The following is a 25,724-nucleotide window of genomic DNA, read 5'->3' on the forward strand; positions in this document are numbered from 1 at the left end:
AGGGGCAAGGCCAGGGATGTTGGCTCAGCTGCTGGTTGCCTGGTTGGCCACGGCTCTAGGCATTTCCCACCCTTACCTGTGATGAGGCCTTTGCCATTCTCGTTCACTGCTATGCCAGCTGCACGGCCCTTAAAAATGTGGTTCCCGCTAAAATGCAAGGAAGAAGAGTAAGATGAGACCACTATCATATGTCAAAGCCAATGCCTGCTCAAGGTGACTACCTTCTTTTGTGGCCTTCCCCAAACAACACAAGTCCACAGGGGCATAAAGCATTTCTGCAGTCCTAGAAGCCATTTATAAATTTTTAGTGAACTTGCAGACAACTTGATCCAGAACTAAATCAATAACTATGCCATACAATCACAATGCTACTTGAGTTTCTGTGACCTCTCTTGACTGTCGCTCACATGCAAGCTGTTTGAAACACATGCCATCGTGGTGCACAGGTGACAAGTCCACAACTGGTCATGTCAAGAATTCCTAGGAAGCTGTGTTAAGCTGCTTTGGGCATGATTTGTGCCCAAAGCTGAGTCAGAGTCTCTGCCTGTAATGAGCCTACAATCCCTGTTCATATCCAACAGCTACTCTTTATCTTATTTTCTGTTAATCACCTATCCCCTGAAAGACAACATAAAATAATGATATGCCTTAAAAAAAGAAAACCAGATTTTTTAAAAGGAGGTTTTGAGAGTATCAGAGGATGTGTATGTGAGACCTCATGGGCTGGCTGAGCCACATGTGGACGATACAGGAAAACATGCTCCTGCTCAGAGAAACACGCAGCCCTCACTGCCATGGAAAGGCCTTGCGAATTAAACACCAGACGCCTGAACATGTTAAGGACATGCATTGTCTCTGCACCTCAGTTTCCTGCCTGTTAAAACAAAGCCAGTCACACCTGGACATTAGCACAATTGGGTTATCCCTGGAGGACACACATTTGCTGTTTATTTTTACTAACAGGAATGCTGTGACCTCCTTTCTTCTTAGAAGGGCACCCACCTCCTCTCTTAGGAGACAGCCCTCCTACTTCCTTCCATGTGGCTGAGGGATTTAGGTCCAGTATTCAACCGGCTCTTTAGAGCCTAACTCAGGGCCTGGCATCCAACAGAACATTACTGAGTAGGAGTTGGCTAAGTTTTCCCATCTCCTAGGGCAGGGTCCAAATGGTTTACATCTTTGGGGAAAAAAACCCGGCAAAGTATGTTGATGCTGGGGAAGCCAAATGTCAACTGCACCTACCTATGCATTTGAGTGGAACAAGAGAAATCATTTGTTAAAGGCATCCCCATTTTTGCCCTCAGATCTAAAGAGTCTGTTTTGATCTGGTTACAATTCAGTCAGCAGATGGTTACTGTGGGTTTCTAGAATTCACGGTCGGACATAGTCCCTGGGCTAGGGCATCCATGTTTCTGAGAGCTGTGCCATAGCAGCAAATGCATGGCTGGTATAGTTTAATACAAATCTCACCTCCAGAAGAGACCCGTGGGCACTTGGAGAGTGTATGTACGCAGGGAGAGCAAAACAAAGATAAAAGAGGGATCAGAAAACATTTAGGAAAAGGGGACAGATCACTGTTCCAAGAACCAATGGTAGGATGTTTATGGCAGATGAGACAGTTTGAACCCTGTGCTTCCTTGAAGCCAAGGCAAAAAGAGAAACACAAAGGGTTATAAAACTCTCACTGGCAAAAAGACTGCCATGGCCTTATCCAGGCTACTTCGGGGATTTCAAAATTCATTCTGTACCCTCCCCCAGATACCTACCTTCCATCACAAAGAAACATAAAGTGAAAAAAACACAACCTATTCTCTCAAAGAAGTTCTGGTTTTTTGTTTTTAAAGATTTTAAGTAATCTCTACTCTAAACATGGGGCTTCAACTCACAACCCCGAGATCAAGAGTCGCACATTCCACTGACTGAGCCAGCCAGGAGGAGCCCCTCAAAGAGATTCTGTTTTAAAAACCAAGACACTGATCTGACTGTAACAGTCCTTGCTCAGAACTCTTCAACAGTTCCCTAGCACCCACAGGGTAAAGTCCAAACTTCCCAGATTTGGTGTGTGACTGCTATGACAAATTACCATACACACAGTGCCTTAACACAATACAAATTTACTACCTTCTTGTTTAGGAGGTCTGAAGTCCAAAATGGGTCCTACAGGACTAAATCAAGGTGGCAGCAGATTTATGTTCCTTCTGGAAGGTCTATGGGGAATCTATTTCTTGTCCTTTCAAGCTTCTACAGGTCGCCCATACTTCTTGGCCTACAGTCTCATCACTCTGACCTCTGCTTACTACTGTCACATTTCCTCCTCCCGACTGATTCTCTTGCTTCCCTCTAAGGATCTTTATGATTTATAGAAGAGCCTACCTGGATAATCCATGATGGTCTCCCCATTTTAAGGTTATTAATTTATTCACATCTTCAACATCTCTTTTGCCATGAAAGATAACATATTTGCACGTTCCAAGGATTAGGAAGTGGATTGATCTGGAGAGTCATTATTTTGCAGATCATACTCGGTATCAGAGGTTCTGTGTTCCAGCATCAACCTGTCTTCATAGGCTGCTCTTCTACTCAATCTTCTGGGCCTCTTGTGGCAGACGCACCACACTTAATACCATTTTTCCAAGACACATCCTGGAATTTCACTGCCCCTGAGCCCAGAATGCCATCTCCCTGGCCACAAAATCCTACCTATCCCTTACACACAACTCATGCCTTCTTCCCCTGACTCGCTCAGCTGAAACTATGGCTGGCTCCTCTGTCATTCTGTCACTTACACAAAGACCTATTAAAGCACTTGTTTTGATGAGTCTCCCTCATGGTTGTGTGTCCATCTCCAGCATGAGACCGTAAACACCATGGAGCAGAGACTGTTCTTACACACTTTTTATATCACTGTCCCCTTACATAGACAGTAAACACTTACATGTGTGTTAAATCTATAGCAAGCATATGTATAAACACATACTCTTAAGGTAATAATGCAAAAGATGGAGAAAGAACTCTGTGACCACTAACTGTTTTCAGTAAGATGTCTGTAACAGTCAAAAATAGATGCCTAACTAGGGCGCCTGGGTGGCTCAGTCAGTTGAGCCTCTGACTTCAGTTCAGGTCATGATCTTATGGTTCGTGAGAGCCGCGTTGGGCTCTGTGCTGACAGCTCAGAGCCTGGAGCCTGCTTCAGATTCTTGGAAGAATGTCTCCCTCTCCGAAGAGGGATGTCTCCCTCTCTCTGCCCTTTCCCCGCTCATGCTCTCTGTCTCTCAGAGATGAATAAACGTTAAAAAAAAAAAAAAAAATAGATGCCTAACAGTAAAAGGACTGGTTCAAAAATTATGGAATACCAAAAAGATGGAATGTTCCGAAACTTTCCAAAACTGATAAACGCCATGCAACAATATGGAAAAGCACATCTGGAATAATCAAGGGGAAAAAACACTTCAGAATATATTTGCTGCACATTTGTTCCAGTTATTTTCCTAAAGCAAGACATAACTGTGTGAGTCTTCTGTTTAAAAATTTTTAAACGCCACCTTCCTCAGCTGGGTCCACATAAGGCTTCCTCCTCCAGCCCTGAGCTTTCTTCTCATCACACTTTCCACTCTGCCACAGAGATATAGATCATGCTGCAGCAGCCACAGGACCCACAATTTTCTGGGATAGTCCCAATTTAAAACATTTTATACCAACATCACAACTTGTGTCAGACATGTTCTCAAGCCACAGTGGACTATTAGCCAACCCCTGAATCTGCCTTGTTCTGCTGCCTTTGTTCACGCTGTTTCTTTTACTAGGAATGCCCACTCCCATATCCATGACAGTCCATGTTCTACCCACAGTTCAAAGTCCAACTCTAACGCCCCTTTGTAAGGAGGCCTTCCCACATCCCCCCAGTAGAATGGTTGTCTCCCTTGGGAGCACTTCAGTAGCATTTATCAGCCTTCCCCATTTGAGAGCTGGGATGGCAGCCCCATGCTCCTGGCAATGCCACTGCCCCTTCTCGCCTAACAGCTCACATGGCTGATCCATCACAGCACGCTTTTGTGCTGAGGCCAGATGCAGCCCCTGGATCTTAACACAGCATCTTAGGTAGCTGCTTTCAACCGAACAGAGTTGTCAGGTAAGTGGAAATCTTTATGCCGTCTCTGTCTTAGAGTTATTTCTGGTCACGTATGTCTTCCATGCTAGAGTGAGCTCTGGGGGAGCAGAGTGCTCCTCTGTTATCATTATTAGAGGTGCTCAGTAACGTCTGCTGAGGAGAACTGGTAGGAAATGCAAACAAAAGCACCTGTGTTACTACAGTGGGATCGGGGTGGAGTCTCCTTTTCTTGCTTTGCTATACTGTTGTTTCAGTAAACAAAAATGTTTTCAAATGGAGGACAGTCACAGTGTAGGAAGCAGAGATCAGGGAGGAAAGAAGGGACCATGGCTGAGGATGGTCTGGGTACAGCACACATACCTCACAACTGGATTTCCGTGGTACAGGATATAAATACCAGCCTCCTTATTTGAAAAGATTTGATTGTTCCGGATGACGCCTTTCCCATTGCCAAGGACAACAATGCCAGAACGAAGGCCGTGGTGGATCTGGTTACACTGCAAGGGAACAGGAGACACCACAGAAGACAGATCAGACCTGCCAGCAAGAAACCGAGTGCTCAACTGCCAGCCCACAGCAGGGCCGGGGTGAACACAGTGGAGAAAGCGCCCCTGAAGCCCCCTGCCTAGCACATGACGAAGTGAATGGGCCACGCTGCTGCCCTGGTGCACACATGCCAAGCTGTAAGTGAGAATCCAGAGAGAGGAGTCTTCAGTGCCCCGCCTCTTGCTCTCCATCCGCAAGGCATGCTACTGAACGCTGCTGAGCCCCCAGAGTCCTCCAAACACAATACTCCAACCAGACCACACGGTCCAGGGTCCAGGGAGCTCAGCACCCCACTACATGACAATGTTGGCCACGTGCAGTCCCAAGCGGGCCACCTCCAGGGAAGAGTGAGAGCCATTTGGCTCCTACTCCCCACTTCCCATTCAGGGAAGGCCTGTGGAAAGGTGTGGCTCTGGGGAGCCTGATTGTTCCATGGGGCATGAGATCACAGAAGCTGTATGTGCTACAAACAAAGACCCTTAGATTTATTTCGAATATCTCTTTGTACGCATGGGGATGCTGGCCGAAGGCCATACAGTATGCAGCAGAGCCAGATCTGAAACCTAGTTCTCCTGCTTCCCAGTTAGCTGCTTTTGTGCAGCGACATTTTCAGGTAATAAATGATAATAAAATTGTTTCACTCAGTTAATTTAGAGCCTAAATACATTCCTATACTTAAACCAGGAACTTAGCTGTTTCTCTTCCAAAACGATTTCACAGAAGCAAAGTTCTAGTTTGCTTTAAAACGTTCCACGCTGTAAGCAATCCTATTCTTACTCACTTTCCAGATTTTCTCCTGAAGGATTTGGCAGACTTACCAGGGCAACCACTGCCTAACACAAGTCCCTCACACGGTTGTGAAAAGTGAAAAGCGAAAAGCTTGGAGAGAGAAGTGTAAGCAGTGGCATTTCCATCCCCACACCCTTTCACGAAGCCAGGACAGAAACATAACGCCCCCTTCCCCTCCACCTGCTAAACTGGCCTGTCCCCTCTGTCCCTGGGAAGGCAAACTCCTCTCATCTCTCTGGCAACAGTGGCATTCATTTCCTCAGGCAAGGCCGTGCATCAGACGCCAGCTGCATGGCAGAAATACAGTGAGAGGAAGGGGCTGAAAGAGGACGCTGGCTAGGCGTGTCTTTTTAAATATAGTTAGGAACTTTACTTCATCTGCATAGTTAGGAACTTTCCTTCATCTGCATTGGCGAGGGTGGATTTTTTTTTTTTTAATGTTTATTTAGTTTTGAGAGAGAGATAAGGAGCACATGGGGGGTGGTGGGGTAGAAAGAGAAGGCGACAGAGGATCCGAAGCAGGCTCTGTGCTGACAGTAGTGAGCCCAACGTGGGTTTAGAACTTACAAACTGTGAGATCGTGACCTGAGCCGAAGTTGGATGCTCAACCGACTGAGCCACCCAGGTACCCCAAGGGCAGTCTAATATAATGGGTTAAGAACATCGATCCTGAGTCAGGACGGCCTGGATTCAAATCCCAGCTCTGTCACTAGTTGTATGATTTGGGAAGGCATCTTTAGTGTCTCTTTATGCCTCAATGTCTTTATCCGTAAAATGGAATATTAATTCTACCACACAGGGTTGTGTAAAGATTAAACCACAAATAAATACATACATACAAAGTGATAAGCACTAGGCATAAAGGCAGATATTATTTTTTCAAGGCCATAAGAAGTCTGGGCCATTCCTTAGTTCCTGGAATATGTGTCTCTAAGGGAAGGCCTGAGCAGAAAAAGGCCTCTCATGTCACTGGTCCTATCTTCTACCATTTCAAGTGGCTTTCACATTGGTGTAAAATCAAATCCACATGGCTTCACAACATTCATGAGTCAAATAATCTTCAGAACTAAACATCATAAATGTCCTTTTTATAGTGAAGAATGATCTAACGTTTTAGTTACATCCAGGTATCTTGCAGGGCAGATACAATATCTTTATTCTTCTCAAACTCAAAGCCAACCAGAACCTATCAGAGCTGAGGAAGTGCTCTGTGACATTTCCCTGTCTATCTGGTCCTCTTTTTTCCTGACAAGGAGACTGTAGGGAGGTGATTTATTCAAAGCCATTCCTATTACGTGAAGAAAGAAGACAGAGAGTCACAAGGACACACAGAGAAAAGGCCAGGAACCACTTGCAAACAGGAAGCAATATAAATTCAAGGTGGCAACACTTATTTAAATAATCTTAGAAAAGGCTTCTGAAAAGAAGCTACTCTGAAAAGAGCATGAAGACAGAGAAAAGTACCAGTATGAGTGGGTTGGACTTTTTCCGGATGTCTACTCCTGCCTCCGCATTGTGGTAAATGTTGTTGCCAGCGATCAAGCCTCCGCCCTCCAAGCGAAGAAAGATGCCTGACGCTCTGCAGCGGTGAATGTCATTCCTGAGCATGACGATCTAGGCAGAAAAGAGAAAGCCATTTGTTTTCTTGTCACAGGTTTTTTAAAAAAAAAACTTTTTTAAAAAGAACACCTGAGTCCTTTCTTTACCATCTGCTCCCTCCCTGCTATTCCACCAGCAGACAAGGATGGCCTCTTCCCACCTGGTGTGCTCCCAGGAGCTGAGGAGCTCTGTGCCCTGCCTGCCTCTGCCCTGTAGGCTCTTTACCAGCCACAGTGGTTCATTAATAAAACCTGGACCTAAGCTCAGCCCCGTGCCCCGTGTTCACAACTTGTGAACAGAACAACTGGCTCAGGGAATGGAAACGACCCTCAGAGAAGATGGGATTTAGTGGTCTTCAAACTCTACATGCACTGGGGTTACATGGAGATCTCCCCAGGTTCCAAGGGCACAGCTAACAACGAATGGAACCAAGGTCCACATGTGCCTTTGCTAAAGTCACTTGTCTGAGGGGTGTCTAGGTGGCTCAGTTAAGTGTCCGACTCTTGATTTCTGCTCAGGTCATGATCTCACGGTTCATGAGATCGAGCCTTGTGTCTGGCTCTGCACTGACAGCCCCGGAGCCTGTTAGAATTCTCTCTCTCTCTGCCCATGCCCCACTCACGCTTGCTCTCTCTCAAAATAAAGTTTAATAACATAACATAAAAAAAAATAACAATAAAATAAAATTCACCTGCTTGAGAAAGCACCTGAGGATAACCTCCCCACTTTCCCTTTCACTTTATAAGACAAAGGCCTATTCTTGTCCATTCTGAATCTTTCTTGGGTGTATTATCCTGGGGTGCTCCTTAGTTTGGAGTTCTAAGGGAAACAATTAGAAGCACTGGTAAAAGGAAGCATTTATTTTTTTTTTTTAATTTTTTTTTTCAACGTTTTTTATTTATTTTTGGGACAGAGAGAGACAGAGCATGAACGGGGGAGGGGCAGAGAGAGAGGGAGACACAGAATCGGAAACAGGCTCCAGGCTCCGAGCCATCAGCCCAGAGCCTGATGCGGGGCTCGAACTCACGGACCGTGAGATCGTGACCTGGCTGAAGTCGGACGCTCAACCGACTGCGCCACCCAGGCGCCCCACAAGGAAGCATTTAAACAAGGTACTACAACCCAGCACAGAGCTTATTTAAGGGAATGATTGCCATTTACATTTTCTTTTTATACTTAATAGGTATAAAGATTCAGAATATATTTGTATTGCTCTAAGCAATTGCGTATTAATAGTAAAAACATATCAGGATAAACTGTATACTACTAGTAAATAATAGACTACATTAAAATAAAAGTCTAGGGGTGCCTGGGTGGCTCAGTTGGTTAAGTGTCTGACTTCGGCTCAGGTCGTGATCTCATAGTTTGTGAGTTCAAGCCCCATGTCGGGCTCAGTGCTGGCGGCTCAGAGCGTGGAGCCTGCTTCAGATCTGTGTCTCCTTCTTTCTCTGCCCCTCCCCTGCTTGCACTCTGTCTCTGTCTCTCTCAAAAATAAACATAAAATAAAATAAAATAAAATAAAATAAAATAAAATAAAATAAAATAAAATAAAAGTCTAGGAGGGTAAGGTACAATGGAAGTCCAGTTTCAAAGGGAAGCTGTTTAGGACAGAGAACGCTGACCAGAGCAGTCACTGCTCCCCCACTTACAAGAACAGAATCAGATAATGCACAAAAATACAGCCTTTCTTGAACGTGTCAGAAAACTGAGGTTGCAGGGCGGCCAACAAGCCTGAAATCCAAGGAAAACAGGCACCTCCCAGGAGACAAGATGGGAGCACTTGCCTGCACAGCTGCATATGGAGCCACATGAACCGGTAAGGATTCAGCTACAGGGTTCAGTGCATTGTTGAAGGCCAAGTGTGAACCAGTGTGAGAGTGCAGAAGCCCTGGGAGTAGGTGTATCCACTTCTCCAGAGACCTTGTGAGATGCTCACAAGGAGAGACCGGGGGACAGGACAAGAGACTGAGGACAGATAGCCTCCCACATGGTGGAGGCGTGGGGGATAAGAAGAGCAGCTACTACTGTAGGAAAGTACTAAGCCCCTCTTTGAATTTTCTCTCCAACTTCCCTGTAGAACAAGTCTTCAGCAGTGGGGGGGAAGGGCAGCAAACCCTGTCATGGAAGGGAAAGAGAAAACCCCATCTTGGGCCCAGATATTTAGAACCTCCCTAATGCTGGGGGTGAGGCAGGACCATTGGAAAGTGCCTACTTCCAAGACCCATAGACACAGCACCTGCCTAAGACTAAGGACAAACTGGGACACAGGAGAAAACCTCCCACCAGCCCAGAGCCACAAGTGACCACAATCTGCTGGGAGGGGTGAGACCATGGAGACAGTCCCCCCAACCCCCTGAGAAACAAAGAGAAGACCCTAAAAGCAGAGGAAAAAACCAGCACACAGTAAAGAAGAACATGCAAAATGCTGAGGATAATCATAACAACAAAACCTGAACTAGCTTAATCCTGACTAGACTGACCCCAAACCTGGCCCTCTAAATGCCTAGCATGAGAAGAGGTGTGCCCATTTCCACACATAAATGTGATTGACCTCAATTTCTACTTTCCCAGATACTTGACTTTCAACTAAAAATGGTAAGATACACAAAACAGCAAGAAAAACATCACAGGTTTCTTTGTGGAGTCCCAAGCAACTGGGCTTTCTGCCAGCCTTACTCTCCTGGAGATGTTCTAGAAGGCAGGGAAGGGTGGCTGCCCTCTGGCCACTGGATCAAGGCTTTGCTTCTAGGCATGGGACTAGCTCAGCAGGTCCTGCACTCCCTGCACGCCCACAGCTCCTGCTTGTATGAACGCCACTTAGCATATAATTGTACCTGATGCTGGGTACTCATGAGAAACCATGGATTTTTTTTTTTTTTAAGTCAAAAATCAGGAATATCAGTTTCTCAGGTTCCTTGCTAGAGACTCACAAGGAACTACAGGCTGCACATTTTCTTCCCAAAGCCTCTGGAAGCAACAGTTCAAAAGGGCTCCAAGTAAGGCTGTGTAACTTTTCATTTCTCCTTTTCGATGACTCTCAGCTACCACCTGCTCCCAAGTCTGCATGGCAGGGTGCATCTCTCCAAAGCTCCAGACCCAGGAAACCAGACAGCCCCTCTGCTAGATGTCAGAAATGCTCCAAACTCAGCATGCCCGGAACTGAACTCAGCATCTCTCTCCATGTCCTAATCTCCCATGTTCCTGCTATTGTCTCAGCCACTCAGGCCAGAAATCTAGGCCTCAGGGCTTTGACTACTCCCTCCTAAAGCCCTCCTTCCTACCTCTCCAGACTGCCCTGTCCCCTCCAGTTTCTGAATCACAATTCTCCACTGCCCCTCATTGATCTTGCCTCTTGCCTAGTTCCCCTCCATTCCATTCTCCAGAAAGCTGACAGCATGAGCTCTTCACATACAGATCTGACCATAGTTTTCTGCTTAAAATCTGTCGGCGAGTTCCGATTGCCTCATGGCAAACTCCAATCTCTATGGCAAGACCTCTGTGCCTCAGCTAGCTGACTCCCTTATCTCATAGCCTCCCCTGAACCTCTGGCCGTCTGAGTTACTTGTAACTCCCTAAATGCGTGGTGTCCTTTCTCACATCTGAGCCTTCACACACACACCTCCACGGTCTCATAGCCTCCCCTTGCCAACTCCTACTCCTCCTGGGAAGCTCAGCCTGGGCACTGCTTCTCCAAGAGACCTTTCCCTGAGGCTGGGCACCTATGCCACCCATGGTACCTCCATCATAGCATCTCTCACACCGGACTTTAAAAAAATAAACAAAAAACATTTGTTGAGCACTTGCTATGTGCCAGACATACTACTAAGCACTTTATATATATGACCTTAGTTCATCCTTACTGTACCTTGGAGACAGGTATAGTATCATTAGTCCAAAGGACACACAGCTAATAAGGGGCAGAGCCAGAATTTGACTCAGAAGCCATACCCCTGGTAAGTATACTAGGTGGGAGGGTCGGGGGAGACCCTCCTGGAGGGCTCGGACCAGATCCTATCATCGTGGTACCTGAGAGAAAACTATCACCCACCCTTTTTATCTGACCATTATCTCTTATTTTCTATAGGCTGATATTGTGCTTTCCTGGTGACATCATCTAAAATCCTCTTTGGAAGTGGACTGGGCAAAATGCAATTAAATGCGATTGCTGCTAACTGTTCCAGAGGGCTGCAGAGATCTGCAAGACTCCCATGTGACACATGTGCAGTGCCCCTCAGCTTACTAGGTGCTTTGGCAATATTAAGGTACCGGATCCTCACAAACCCCAGTGAGAGAGGCAAGTCAGGGAAGCTTGTTTCCATTTTACAGAAGAGGACAGTAATGCTCATGGTGGATCAGAGGAGAGGCAAGATTCAAACTCAGGAGCTAGGCCATGCTTTCTTCCAAAAGGCCATGTCTTTCCTCTGAGAGGCTGTTCCTGTGCTCAGTGGCTTGCAGGATCTGTAGACTGTCCTGCGGCACCCTGAAGAGCCTGCAGGGTGATGACTGTATCAGGGGCAGGATGGACTTAGCATAAAGTCCAAATATCTCATAGGGGCTTTTCAGGCCCTGGGCAAGGTGGCTTCTGCTCGTCTCCCCTGCCTCATTTCCAACCACTCCTCCCTCCCCAGAACACTGTTGAATTCAGCCCCACACCCAGGTCCCAGTGCAGAATGTTCTGGCTGCCTAGAATGCCCTCACTCTGTACCCCCTTTTCACCACATGCACACTATTTTGCTTGGCTGTCCACTACTCGTCCTACAGCTTAGACACCTCTTCTGGGGAGCCTTCTCTGGTTTGGATCAAAGCCAGTAATCATATGTCCCTCAATTTTCTCTCATCCAGCTAAAGAGCCCTTGTTCCTTCTTCTAGGACTAGGGGGACATGGTTGAAAGCAGCATGACATAGCAAAAGGAGTTGGAAGACCTGGGTTCTAGTCTCAGTTCTGCCACTAACTTGCTGTGTGACCCTGAGTAAGTCACATTCCCCCTCTGGGCCCTGTTTCCTCTTCTGTAAAATGGGAACAATAGTTTCTGCTCTATCCAAACCAGATGATGGAACATAAGATAAGGGTATGTTAGAAGCTTGTATAAAGATGCTTTTAAAAAATAGCCTTCCGGGGCGCCTGGGTGGCGCAGTCGGTTAAGCGTCCGACTTCAGCCGGGTCACGATCCTCGCGGTCCGTGAGTTCGAGCCCCACGTCAGGCTCTGGGCTGATGGCTCAGAGCCTGGAGCCTGTTTCCGATTCTGTGTCTCCCTCTCTCTCTGCTCCTCCCCCATTCATGCTCTGTCTCTCTCTGTCCCAAAAAAAAATAAATAAATAAATGTTGGAAAAAAAAAATTAAAAAATAGCCTTCCTATGTATAGCCACAGGAGCCTGTCTCATCAATCAAAATCATGTTCCCAGTGACCCAGGAAGGCCTCATGAATTTGCAGAGTGAGCCTTATGACAGCACCTTGCTGTTATGTATACACCGCACTGCATAAGTCAGGTTCCGGAAGATGTTTCCTTCCATCTTGGCTCGGCCATAGGAGCAAACGAAGACGCCTCCCTTTCCGTCCCGGAAGAGGCACTTGCGGATCAGGCAGCCCTGCACGGAGCTGGCCAGTGCCATGGCCTCCTTGTCCTTCTGCAGCTCCTGCTGCAGGGAGTTCAGCACTAGGCAACTGGGCAGCTGAATGGATGCTCCTGGAAGTGGTGGGCCTAGAAAGGAGCCCCCCAGTACGGGGCGTGGGCCTTGCACTTGGTAGGACAGTCTGTATGTGAGCTGGTCCTCATCCTCATCCTCACCACTAGGACTCAGGCCTCCATCGCTGCTGTCTGGGGTCTGGGCCACCCTTTCCCCATCACTGCCCACCTCTGCCTCCTGTGAGCCAGCCTTGGAGCCTGGCTTTGGGGAGGTAGAAGCTGGGCTGGTAGGGCTTTGGCTGCCTTCAATGACAATGTCACAGGTCCTTGGGCTCCAAGCCTGGTCCCTGCTCTCCAGGTCCAGGGACATTAAAGAGTCAGAATCCTCCGTGGGTAGCACACTGGGGGAGGACTTGATAAGCCCTAGTAGATACTTGTAGGCCCAGTTCTTGTCTGCAGATGGGTGGCCCTCCACAGTCACAGAGTTGTTTTCACTGCCCACAAATTCACAGTTTTCCAGGACACACAGGGGCACATTGTGCAGGAAAACATGGGTGTTTTTGAAGGTGCAAAACTTCACTTGGCAGGTGCCTGGGCCATGGACCTGGATATGCCCATTCTCAAAGTTGCAGTTGTCAAATTGGACATGACCCGATGTTGTCTGAGGAATAAGAAAGAGAGAGTGGATAAAACAGGGATGAGAATTACTTTGTTAGGCAGTACTCTAACCACTCTTTAAGGAGGGTGGAGCACGGAGAGGCCATTTGTCCTGCTGATCCTATCCTCCGCCCCCACAACCCCCCGCCCAGGGCATGTGTCAGGCCCCCGGACAGGAAGCTGCACTGCATCAGAGCGGTGAAAATTTGGAGTTGCCTGCCTTTCCCTCCTTCTAATCCCAAGGGATGAAAGTAGAAACAGATAATGGCAGGAAAAAGTTCACGCCGTGCAGCAGGGCCCTTCCTAAAGACCTCAAATATGAAGTAAATTCTCCCAATACTCAAGAAATGCTTAGTGAGAACATAAACTTTGAGGGGTAAGGATGGGGAAGAGGGAAGAAGCTGAATGCTCAGAAGGATGCTGTGTGAAATGGATCAATGGTAACCAGGAGAAGGAATGTCACTATAGAGATGATACGGAATAACAGGGACAGCTTTGAACTGTGAGAAACACAAGAACTTGTTGGGATTTGAGCATGACTTTACTGTGACCCCTGAAGGGGGAGGGAATCCTAAAGTGGTATCTCGGTTATGTGAAGGAAGTGTGAGGTCACGAGGTGCTGTGCTAGGTCTCAACCCTTCAGCCCACTTTCCATTCACCATCTTCTCTCAGCCCTGCAGCACCCCACAGAGCATCAGCTTGGTGTCTGAACTTAGGACAGAGCCAGGCAGAACCCTGAGGGCTAACAGAAGACAGGCCAGGAGGGGCTGAGCCCTGCCTGGGCTGGGGCAGGCAGTACGGGATGCCCAGCCACAGGTACCGGGAAAGAATCCAGCCTGTCTGGCAACTGGAACATAGCAGGGAGTACAGCAAAGGACAGCAGGCTACGTCCCTAAAGAGGGGGGTGAGGTATGCTGCCACAGCTGGGCAGCACTGAGCAGTGGTTAAGATGGGCTCTGGAGTCTGACTGCATGGGGCACTCCCATCTCTGCCTCTTTCAAGTATGTTACCTTGGATAGGACTTCACCTCTCTGAGGCTCAGTTTCTTTGTCTGCAATAGGGGGCTTACCAGCTAACGAAGCAAAAGGCGGAGAGCCAGATACAAAGTTGGCACCTAATAAAAATTAGCTATCATTACCTGGGGTCAGGGACACAAAGGACAGAGACTCCTCTCGGGGAGGGAAGTGCTGAACCCCACAGCACCACTCCCCTGAGCCCCTCAGCTCCCAGGCCTGACTGAGAAGCCCAGCCACTCTGTATTCCTGAAGAGTAACTGTTTCTGGATTTCATGCTAAATGCCACCAGATGGATTTGAACTGTAAAATGAGGGAATGCTCCATGATTCCACTGAGTGATCCAGACACATCCACCCCATGAACAGTTTCTACATTCTCTAGCAGTGACCACCCTTGAGACCCTGGCCTGGACCTTACTTGCCTTAACCTCTGTAAATTCTTCCTTATGGCTAAGTTAATTTTTTCTAGCTGCGATTTAAGTCTATTTTCTTTTACTTGGTCCTCTCCGTAGATGAACACCAGCTCTCTGGAGATGCACAGCTGTTGTTAGGGTTCTCCTCAGAAGTCACTGAAAACTGCTGTGAAATCACTCTGGCCTTTGCATTTTTCAGGCAAGGTCATCCTAGCCCCTGTCCTGTTTTCAGTTAAAAGACAATCACGAATGGAGCACTGATACATGCCAAGCATTAAGCCAGATGGTGGGCTGGGCTACAGAGAAGTGTTAAGGCCAGGCCCCCACCCTATGAGGATCTGCAGCTGCACTCCTAAGGGGGAAGGAGAGGCTGAAACCAACATTTTACCCTCAGAGTAAATGGAAACATCGAAGGTCTGGAATCAAACTTTCTTCTGGGTCTACAGACCCACATAGGAATCGTTCATCAGTCCTTCTGAAACAATCTAGGCCTAAAAAGTAGGCTTTTAGGTTTCCAAGGAATCCAACACAATGTAACTTCAAAGGGGCTTACAATTTGAGTTCTGGATTTCAGTTCTAACTTCACTAATTATGCATTTGAGAAAGTTACTTAGCAGCATCTCTGAGCTTTTTCGTGCCCCTCACCTGCAAAATGGGGATCCCACGTGTACTACCTACCACAAATGTTTGTTGTGGGGATCAAATGAAGTCACCGATGCAAAGTCACCTAGATTATCAATATAGGCTTTGGATCCTAGCTCTGTCTCTTACTATGTCACTTAATCTTGCTGAGCCTCAGTTTGCTCATCTATAAAACCGGATGACACTACACATCTTACCAATGGCTGTAAAGCATACGCCAGGCACACAGTCAGTGCACCATAAACGACTGGTAGTATAGCGATCATTACAAACTTGAGGGACAATTTGTTGTTACTGGTAGAATAGTGGCAACATAATTATTATTGATTAGGTACAAAGTTTACATATTACAGTGTTTCTATGCAAGGTAAAGCTGTAAACCGCTCTGCCAGGACCTACCAACGCGTCAATACATACGTTGCTTTGAATACAGCCTGTGTGCTCTGTGTTACCAGAGGATATGTGTTGGGCTGGTATTTCCTGAGCCTCTCTCAAGTCACTCTTGGTGAAAGCCTGACCTTGCTTGATCCTCCTTCACAGGGTGGGGCTGACATGCTAAAGGTCATTGGTCCTGCATAGCCTCCCCTGGCTTTGCCTATCTCTGAGCATGAAGTGTTGTTCTCTGCTTCCTGCGACCATGTGGCATACTCCCAGACCTGGCTTTCCCACCTAGCTACTCCCCTGTGGTTCAAGTGCGTCCAGTGGGGAAGAGGAGTACAAAGCAGTTCGGGTTCTGAGTCCTTGGCTTATTTTTTAATACAGTTTTGCCAGGAATAAAGCAGAATGTTGATTGTTACTTGCCCATTTCTTAACTGGTGCAGAGGAGCATGTTACAGGAATAACGACAAAACTCTTAATTCCAACAAAAAGGGGTTGCAAACCCACTAAAAAGAGGCCAAAGCCCAGGGTCAGGACCGGAGAGGCCACCTATCTGGATATGGACACCCACCTTAAACATGAAAGGGGAGAACCAGGCCGGCATGAAGACAAGGTTGCACAGGCGTGTGGTGGAGCAGTGCTGATCAATGCTGGCTAGCAGGGCCACTTCACCCAACTTCCCGTGGCCTACGATCTCCACGGGTACCTTCAGGATGATTTCACCTTGCTCTTCATACACACCTGGGAATAGCACAATTCGGTCATACAGGCTAGCCATGGCCAAGGCACTGCCCAGGCTGTCAAACTCATGGCCTGGCCCAACACTCAGGGTACGGCGTTCCCTCCTCCGGCGAAATAGAGAAAAGCAGACAGAGGACTCCAAGTCCAGGGCATTCTTGGTCCATGTCTTAGAGGCAAGGTAATGTTGCTTGAAGGCCTCCCTCCAAGACTCAGGCTCCACATCGGGCTGGTTGGGCCAGTTTGGGTGGCGGCATTCGGTGCATCCCAGACACAGCTGCCGCCAGCGGGTGCTGTCGAGACTGAGGATTAGGTCATACCAGGCTCTGCACACCAGGCTGCAACGGCCCAGGTCGGGAAGGTGCAGATAGGCTAAGATCATGCGCCACAGCTCCAAGGGGAGACCACCGGCCTCCATGGTCACCTGGGAGCAAACACAAAACCAAAGAGGTTTTTGTTGACCCCTCTTACAGTTCCACTTTTTTTTTTTTTTAACATTTATTTATTTTTGAGACAGAGAGAGACAGAGCATGAATGGGGGAGGGTCAGAGAGAGGGAGACACAGAATCTGAAACAGGCTCCAGGCTCTGAGCTGTCAGCACAGAGCCCGACGCGGGGCTCGAACTCACGGACTGCGAGATCATGACCTGAGCCGAAGTCGGCCGCTTAACCGACTGAGCCACCCAGGTGCCCCCAGTTCCTCTTCTTAAAATATTCCCTGCCTTCTCGTGACCCCAAGGGTGTGCAAGAGAACAGGGCCCAGCCAATCATAGAGCTCCATCCCCTCAATCAGAATCCTCTGGGATTGTTCCACCTGGAATCAGCAGGCAAGACTCTCTTTCCTCTTGGTCAGAAACTGTAAGGATATAACCCCCAAACTGCTGTTCAGCCATTTTCCCCACTTGTGGAAAGAACCTTGTGGGTACCAGAGCCAGGCAGAGATGAGGAGATGAAAGATGAAAATTGAGAAAGAAAGAAAAAAAGCGATCACATGTATATGTGTCCTGGTGGTACTGACTCCACACTCCTGAAGCTGCTCTGGAATATGCAGTTCTTTCCTCACTTCCAGGAGGTACCTCAATGGCCTTCTAATAAATTACCTTTTTTGCTCAAGTTAGTTTGATTTGGGTTTCTATGACTTGTAACAAGGTTTTGGACTAATACAGAAAGGAACCCACCTTTCACTGTTTCAGTCCTAGAGCTCTGGACTTCCCAGACTCCCAGGGAAGGGACCTCTATTTCTTCACAGCAAGAGGAATGAGAACTGAGGCAGTGAGTGTCCGTCTGTCTGCCTCTCTTCATTACCAGATCACATAATTACACTGTACTCCCATGTGAGGAAGCCTCAGGAAAGACTGATGCTGGGTCAGGCTGTGAGTTTTGGTCCTGGCTTTGTGGCTGGTTACTGATGCAACCCTGTGTCCTAAACACCTACCATGCTGGCTGCCCAGCCATCTGCGCCCTTGCTTTCTGCCCCACCAACAATTTACCCCACATGTTTAGAGATGCAGAGCTCCCTGGTAGCTCTGTCTGTGGAACACTACTCCCCAGGCCCTTAGCAGCATATAGCTGGGATGCTGGATGGCTCCAACTGGACCACTGAAATCTCCACTGGAATAGGATTTGCAATTCTAGAATCAGGTTGACTTCTTTCCTGAATGGAGAACAATGAAAGGCTTCTTTCCTGAGCCATAAACTCAGGAAGAGTTGCTAATGACCATTTTCTTTGGGGCGGGGAGGGGGGAGGAAGGGCAGAAGAAGCTAGTCTATATTGAGAGAAGAACGAATTGGAGACAAAGAAATGAGCAGAGAAAAGGGCAGAAACCATGCCAGTTCCTCTATGGCACTCCAGGTCACGGTTCCAGCCTATGCTTAAGGCTCAGCTTTATCCTTGCCTTTTGAATTCCATCAGCTAGCTCTGTGCTCTTGTGATAAATTCTCCTTTTTGGTTAAGTTGGCTTCATTGAATTTCTGTCATTTATACCTAGCTAAAGCCCTCTCATTTATGAGTGTCAATTTCCCCACCTAAAAAACAAGAGGACTGTGTTAGATGACCTAGAGCAACTTCCAAGTCTGAAACCCTATAAAGGCTCTAGACAACTAGAAACTCAAACTGGAAATAGGGCAGACTTCACAGCCAACTGTAATCCAGTTGTTAACCTCTTCAGGGCCTTGGTTTTCCTCCCCATTTTATGAAAATGATGATCATACCTGTCACCTATCTAGGCCCAGGAAGGCTAGAAGCACAAATGTATGATTATGTCTGCAAGATTTCTGAGCGTCATCGTGACAGGTGTGACTTTACCTTTACAGATTGGTATGAGGGCCTGGGTAGGTAGGTTTTTCTATAACGATCACCCAGTGACACTTTACTAAGTCCTCAGCAGCAATGGAGAAAAGCTGGGCTCTGGACTGGTAAGCATTACAGAGCAAAGACTGGGCTCCTGATAGCTGTCACTCTCTCAAATGAACACTGCTTTATTCACAGTGTGAATGGGTCTCTGTGACACCCATGTCCTGTTCCTCACCTCCTTCTTTAGCCATACCTCTTAGGCTTTTTAAGACAAAAGTGTTTTTGTTTTTTTTTTTAATTTATTCATTTCAAGAGAGCAAGAATGAGAGAGAGAACTAGAGGGGGAGGGGTAGAGAGAGAAGGGACAGAGGATCTGAAGCAGGCTCCAAGCTGACAGCAGAGAGCCCAATGTGGGGCTTGACTCATGAACCATGAGATCATGACCTGAGCCGAAGCCAAATGCTTTAAGCTAAGACTGAGCCACCCAGGCACCCCCAGAAAATTGGTCTTCCCTCCTTCTCTAACTATTGTAAGAAAGTACGTATAGCTAGGTGATCATATCCCTTGGCTTTAACTACAAAATCTGAATCTCTAGCCCCAGTAGTCTCTCTCAGGCTTTCCATACATGGGTACCCAATTGCCTGCTGAGCATTTCTATCTGTATGTTCCACAGATACTAAAAATTCAGCATTGTATCCAAACCAGAACCTCAACTTCCACTTCTGGCCATGACAAAATAACTGGAACTAGATTCTCCCTCCTGCCATGAAAAACTATAAAGTTGCTCTGGGGGCACCTGGGTGGCTCAGTTGATTAAACACCTGACTCTTGAATTTGGCTCAGGTCATGATCTCAAAGTCATGAGATCAAGCCCTGTGTCAGGCTCCATGCTGAGTGTGGAGACTGCTTGGGATCCTCTCTCTCCATCTCTGCCCCTCCCCCCAACTCTCTCTCCCAAAATAAATAAATAAACTTAAAAAAAAAAAAACTATAAAGTTGCTCTGAATATATGCTTTCAGGCACTGAACAGCAAGCTGTGCAGGGCTGTAATCTTGGAGAGAAGGGAAACACAGGAGGGGAGCATGTGACTGTTCTAGCTTTCACTCAGGGCACCTTCTCATAGTGGGTAGAGAGACGATGCCCAAGCAGAGTGGCAGTCTCACTGAGCAGGAAGATCTGAGTTCTGTGATGCTTGAGTGCCTGGAATCTGTGAGGCAGGGTGAGGTGGGTGGGCAGTTTCTTGGCTCAAGGCTGGACTGCACAAGCACAGGGCAAGTCTTCATGGGACCTAGTAGAGATCACCTGCTACAGGGTAAATGGGGGTACTAGAGATTACACAGAGCTGGGAGCCAATGCAAGTCCAGTCCAGAATATGGAGTCTCACACTGAGACCCAGAAAGTACATACCACAGGGACATACTCAAATTGGAAGAATAAAAGCAAGCCTGATAGGATCAAAGGGTTCTGCCAGTAACTGAACTGTTAGAATACAATTTAACACTCAACAAAAACAAAAAGACAACATAATCTAGACCCCCTCAACACGTCAGCCACAAGACAGTGTGGTATGGGCATGAGGAAAATAGAGTTCAGAACAAATATGTGTACTGAGCAACTAACTTTTGACAAAATATCAATGCAATTCAATGGATAAACAAAAGTCTTCATCAATTGGTGTTGGGAAACTTGACCTACATATGAAAAAAATGAACTTTTGACACATACCATATACAAAAATTTAAGACTGATTTTAGACCTCAGCACAAAAAACAAATCTATAAAGCTTCTAGAAGAAAACATAAGAAAATATGCAACCTTGGGATAGGCAAAGATTTCTGAGAGCACAAAAGGTACTAATCATAAAAAGACAAAAATCAATAAATTAAAATTTATCTCAAAATTAAAATTTTCTGCTCATCAAAAGGCATTATTGGGGCGCCTGGGTGGCTCAGTCGGTTAAGCATCTGACTTCGGCTCAGGTCATGATCTCACGGTCCATGAGTTCGAGCCCCGCGTCGGGCTCTGTGCTGGCTGCTCAGAGCCTGGAGCCTGTTTCGGATTCTGTGTCTCCCTCTCTCTATGACCCTCCCCTGTTCATGCTCTGTCTCTCTCTGTCTCAAAAATAAATAAACGTTAAAAAAAAAAAAAAGAATTTCAAAAGGCATTATTAAGAAAATGAAAAGACTGGGGCACCAGGGTGGCTCAGTCAGTTGAGTGTCCAACTCAGTTGTGATTCTCAGTTCATGGGATCAAGCCCAGTGTCAGGCTCTGCACTGACAGTGCAGATCCTGCTTGGGATTCTCTCTCTCCGCGCCGCCCTCCCCCATCCGTGAACGTGCACACATTCTCTCTCTCAAAAAAAAAAAAAGAAAAAAAAGTTAAGAAATGAAAAAAAAATGAAAAGACAAATGAAAGAACAGGAGAGAATATTTGCAGTGCATGTATAGGACAAAGGGCTTGTATCCAGAAAAGATCAAGAAATCCTATAGCTCGACAACAACAACAACAACAACAACAACAACAATCCAACAAAAAACAGGCAAAGATTTGAACAGAAACTTCACAAAAGAAAAACTAATGGCCAAAAAGTTCAAGAAGAGCTGTTCAACATCATTAGTATTCATTACTTGATTTATATTAAAACCATAATGACAGAGATGTGTGTGTTACACTCACTACATTGGCTGAAACTGAAAACCCTAAAGGCATCAAAGCACCAAGATGTGAAGCAACCAGAACTCTCACACATTGTGGTAGGAGCATAAAATACTATAATCACTTTAGAAAGCTAGTAGTCTCTTCTGTCATTAAACATACACCTATGCTATGACCTAGATATTTACTGGAGATAAATGAAAATGTACACCTATGAAAAGACTTAGAATGTTTACAGAGGCTTTATTCATAATAGTAAAATAACCAAACAAAAACTGGAAACAACCCAAATGACCACCACCGGAAGAGTAGATAAACAAATTGTGGTGTATTCATGCAACGCAATACTATTCAGCAGGTAAGGAGATGAATTACTGACATATACAATAGACAGGTGAGCCACAAAAATATGTTAAGCAAAAGAAACCAGTCACAAAAGACAACGTATTGTATGATTCCACACAGGTAAAGTTCAAAAACAGCCAAAATAATCTATAGTGATAAAAATCAGAACAGTGCTTGGGGTGCCTGGGTGGCTCAGTTGGTTGACCGGCTGCCTCTTGATCACCTCAGGTCATAATCTCACGGTTCATGAGACTGAGCACTGCCTCAAGCTCTGCATTGACAGAGTGGAGCCTGCTTGGGATTCTCTCCCTCCCCACCCCCCCTACAAAATAAAAATAAACTTAAAAAAAAAATCAGAACAGTGCTTGAAGGGGTCACAAAGAAACTTCAGGAGTGAAGGAAATATTTACATCTTCACTGGTACGTGAGTCACATGGGTGCAGACATCTGAAAAAACTCACTGCATTGTATGCTTCTGTTTTGTGCATTTTATTGTATGCAAACTATCTCAATTTAAAAAATAGTATAGATTATCATCTCTCCACCCCTGTTCTACCACTTTATTCCATGTCCCAATTAATGGCACCATCATCTTCCACTGCTCCTGTTGGTAACTGATTTCTTTTCTCTACTTCTGTCCCACATAGTCTCTCGAGTCTAGTATTTCCACCTCCTTTAGCACTCTCAAATCAGTCCTTTCCTCTCTCCACTTTCTGTCACCATGTTGTTTCTGGCTTCACCATCTTTAGTTTGGATTACCACAGGTGATTCTCAACTGGTCTCCCTGGAACCAGCTCTGCCTCCTCCATTCAATCCACTTCACATTCAGCCACCAATGGAATCTTTTTAAAATATAAACCTGGTCATGCCACTTGTCAGCTTAGAATTCCTCAATGGCTCCCCATGGCTTCCAGGATAAAACCTAGTACAGATGACAGGTCATGAGCTTATCTATTTCTCGAGCCTCACCACTGACATTTGTCCCATCTATGCTACTCTCCCAACACCACCTTGTTCAGAGGGCCTTTCTTCATGCTCTCTCCTCAGACATTTACTGGCTCCTCTGGCACCCCACAGCCATCTGAGAACTGTTCTATCACAGCCTTTTTAAAATGTAACTCAATGGGTGCCTGCATGGCTCACTTGGTTAAGCTTCTGACTCTTGGTTTCCTCTCAGGTCATGATCTCATGGTTTGTGAGTATGGTCCCTGCATTGACAGCATGGAGCTGCTTAGGAATCAATCAATCAATCAATCTCTCTCTCTCTGTCTCTGTCTCTGTCTCTCTCTCTCTCTCCCCCTCCCTCCCTGCCCTTTACTTCTCGTGCAAATGTGCTCTCTCTCAAAATAAATAAACTTAAAAAAAAAGTGTAAATCAAAATGGATTACACAGAGCAAATGTAGAGTTTAGTGAATTGTTTTACAAGGCAAACATCCTACTAACCTACATCAAAAAACAGAATTTTGGGGAGCCTGGCCCACTCAGTAAGTGGAGCATGTGACTCTTGCTCTCAGGGCTGTGAATTCAAGATTACTTTAAAAAAAATGTTAAAAACAAGCCAGAATTTTGTCAGCCACTCTAGAAGCCTCCCCATGTGCCCCATTGCGATCCTCCCCACAAAGATACACATATTCTTGATTCTGTAGTAATCACTTCCTTAGGTCTTTGTGCTTTTACCACCTAAGTATGTCTCCTTAGATACTAGAATCTGTTTTGTCCTCAGGTTTTTAGGTCGATGTGTGTTTGCTTCTCGTTCCACCCACAGGTTCTCCATCCATCCTCCTGCCCCCCCCCCCTTTTTTTTTTTACAAGTTGCCTGTCGAAGAACCTCAACCATCTGACCAGTTTCTCAGTCTGAATTTTGCTGACTATATGCTTTCTCAAGAGTTCAATTTGTTACCCTATTGTCTGGATTTCCTGCATATTGGCAGCTGGATCCAGAGGCTTCAGCAGGCTCAGGTTTGATCTCTTTAGCAAGCCTACCAGTGGCATTGTGTCTTTTTATCATAAAGTATCCACAATCCTGGCTGTCTCTTTTTTGATGTTCGTATTCACCAATGCCCAATGCTTAGACACATAAATTTATTGGAGGTAACAAAATGGTGATGCTCTACTAACTGTATCACTGGGTTCATTTCTTTGCTGAAGTAATTGCATTAGGAGATGCTGCTCCTCATCTAACATTTGGTTATCCAATTTTACTGTACACTTAGGAAAGGCCTCTTTCCTTTTATTTTCCAGGTTTCAAGACAAAGAACTAGTTCCCTGTTATTCTTTGAAGGTAACTAGCATGTGTGTGTGCGTGCGTGTGTGCGCGTGTGTGTGTGTGTGTGTGTAAACCATTAGTATGAACTCATGGCTTTAAACCTATTTTAAAGGGTTCAAGTCTGAAATTACTATTCTTACTGAAGCTCAAATTGAGCCATCTTTGGCCTCAATTTGGTTCCTCAGTCATTTTGATACAACTTCAGTCATCTTTGATAGCTTCCTTGCTATGTGGTGTCAAGATGTCCCTGACTCATTTTTTACATTTACTGCCCAGACATGGCATCAGACATTTCTCTAAGAATTTGTGCTTTTTTTTTTTAAATGCTTATTTATTTTGAGGGAAAGAGAGCACAGGTGGGGCAGGGGTAGAGAGAGAGAGAATCCCTCTATGCTCTCAGCGCAGAGCCTGCCATGGGGTTCGATCCCATGAACCTGAGCCGAAATCAAGAGTTGGACGCTTAACCGACCGAGCCACCCGGGGTGCCCCGAATTTTTTTTTTGAAGTTTTATTGAGATAATTGTAGATAATTGTAGGTCCACATGCACTTGTAAGAAATAAGAGACAGCTCTTGCATACATTCCTAGTTTCCCTCAGTGGTAACATTGTGCAAGACTATGATCACAGCCAGCATAGTGACACTGGCACAATCTACCACCTTAATCAGATCTCCCGTTTCACTTGTACTCATTTTTGTGTCTGTATTACGTTCTATGCAATCTTACCACCTGTGTAGGATCCTGTATCCACTCCCACAGTCAAGACGCCGAAAAATTCTGACACAAGATCCCTCGTGTTACTCTTTTATGATCACACCTACCACCCTGCTGACTCCTCTTCCTTGTTCTTAATCCCTGACAACCATTCATCTGTCTCCCATTTCTAAAACTGTGTCACTTCAAAGATATGTGTAAATGGAATTATACAATACCTAATCTCTTGGGATTGGCTTTTTTGCACTCTGCATAATTCCCTGGAGATTCATTCAAGTTGTGTGCATCAGTACTTTGTTCCTCTGTAAAGCTGAGGAACATTTCACGGTGTGGATGTGCCACAGTGCACATCTGCAGAATCTTGACAAGTGCATTCACGCATATAATCTCAAACCGTATCAAAAATAGAATATTCCCTCATGACTCTTCTGTCAATTCCTACCCCAAATCCCAAGAGGCAACCATTGTTGTGACTTTTCTACTATAGATTAGTTTTGTCTGTTCTAGAATTTCATATAAATGGAAACATGCCATATGTATTCTTTTGTGTTAAGACTTCTTTTGCTTAGTATAACATTTTTGATACTTATTCATTTTGTTGCATGTATCAGTAGCTCCTCCCTTTTTATTGCTCAGTAGTTATTTCATTGTACATTAATATATCACAGTTTTAAAAAATCAGTTCTCCTATAGATGGAAAACTGAACTGTTTCCAATTTGGGGCGATTATGAATAATGCTGTTAGTATTCTTAGGCAAGTGCTTTGTGGACATATGTTTTAATTTCTCTTCAGTAAATACCTACAAATGGAATTGTTGGGTCTTTTTTCCAAAGAAGTTGCACATTTTACACTCTTACCGAGAATGTGTAAGAAATACTGTTGCTTTACAACTTCACTACCATTTATGGTTGTTGGTCTAATTCTATCATTCTGGGGAGAT

The 25,724-nt window shown here is 45.8% G+C and overlaps 1 protein-coding gene across 2 annotated transcripts in view; it reads right to left on the bottom strand.

The window, feature by feature from the left end:
* FBXO10 (F-box protein 10) overlaps window positions 1-25,724 on the bottom strand; it is a 55,415-nt gene that overhangs the window by 10,102 nt on the left and 19,589 nt on the right. For both annotated transcript variants that reach the window (XM_025913035.2, XM_086683524.1), the window contains 5 exons: window positions 16,345-16,935; window positions 12,496-13,329; window positions 6,908-7,057; window positions 4,469-4,605; window positions 77-147 (listed from right to left, as the gene is read on the bottom strand). In XM_025913035.2, coding sequence (XP_025768820.1) covers window positions 77-147; window positions 4,469-4,605; window positions 6,908-7,057; window positions 12,496-13,329; window positions 16,345-16,935 — 1,783 coding nt within the window. The remainder of the gene's footprint in view (window positions 1-76; window positions 148-4,468; window positions 4,606-6,907; window positions 7,058-12,495; window positions 13,330-16,344; window positions 16,936-25,724) is intronic.

Source organism: Puma concolor, chromosome D4, assembly GCF_028749965.1.
Source record: "Puma concolor isolate L17-30 chromosome D4, mPumCon1.1.hap2, whole genome shotgun sequence".
Taxonomy (NCBI): Eukaryota; Metazoa; Chordata; class Mammalia; order Carnivora; family Felidae; genus Puma; species Puma concolor.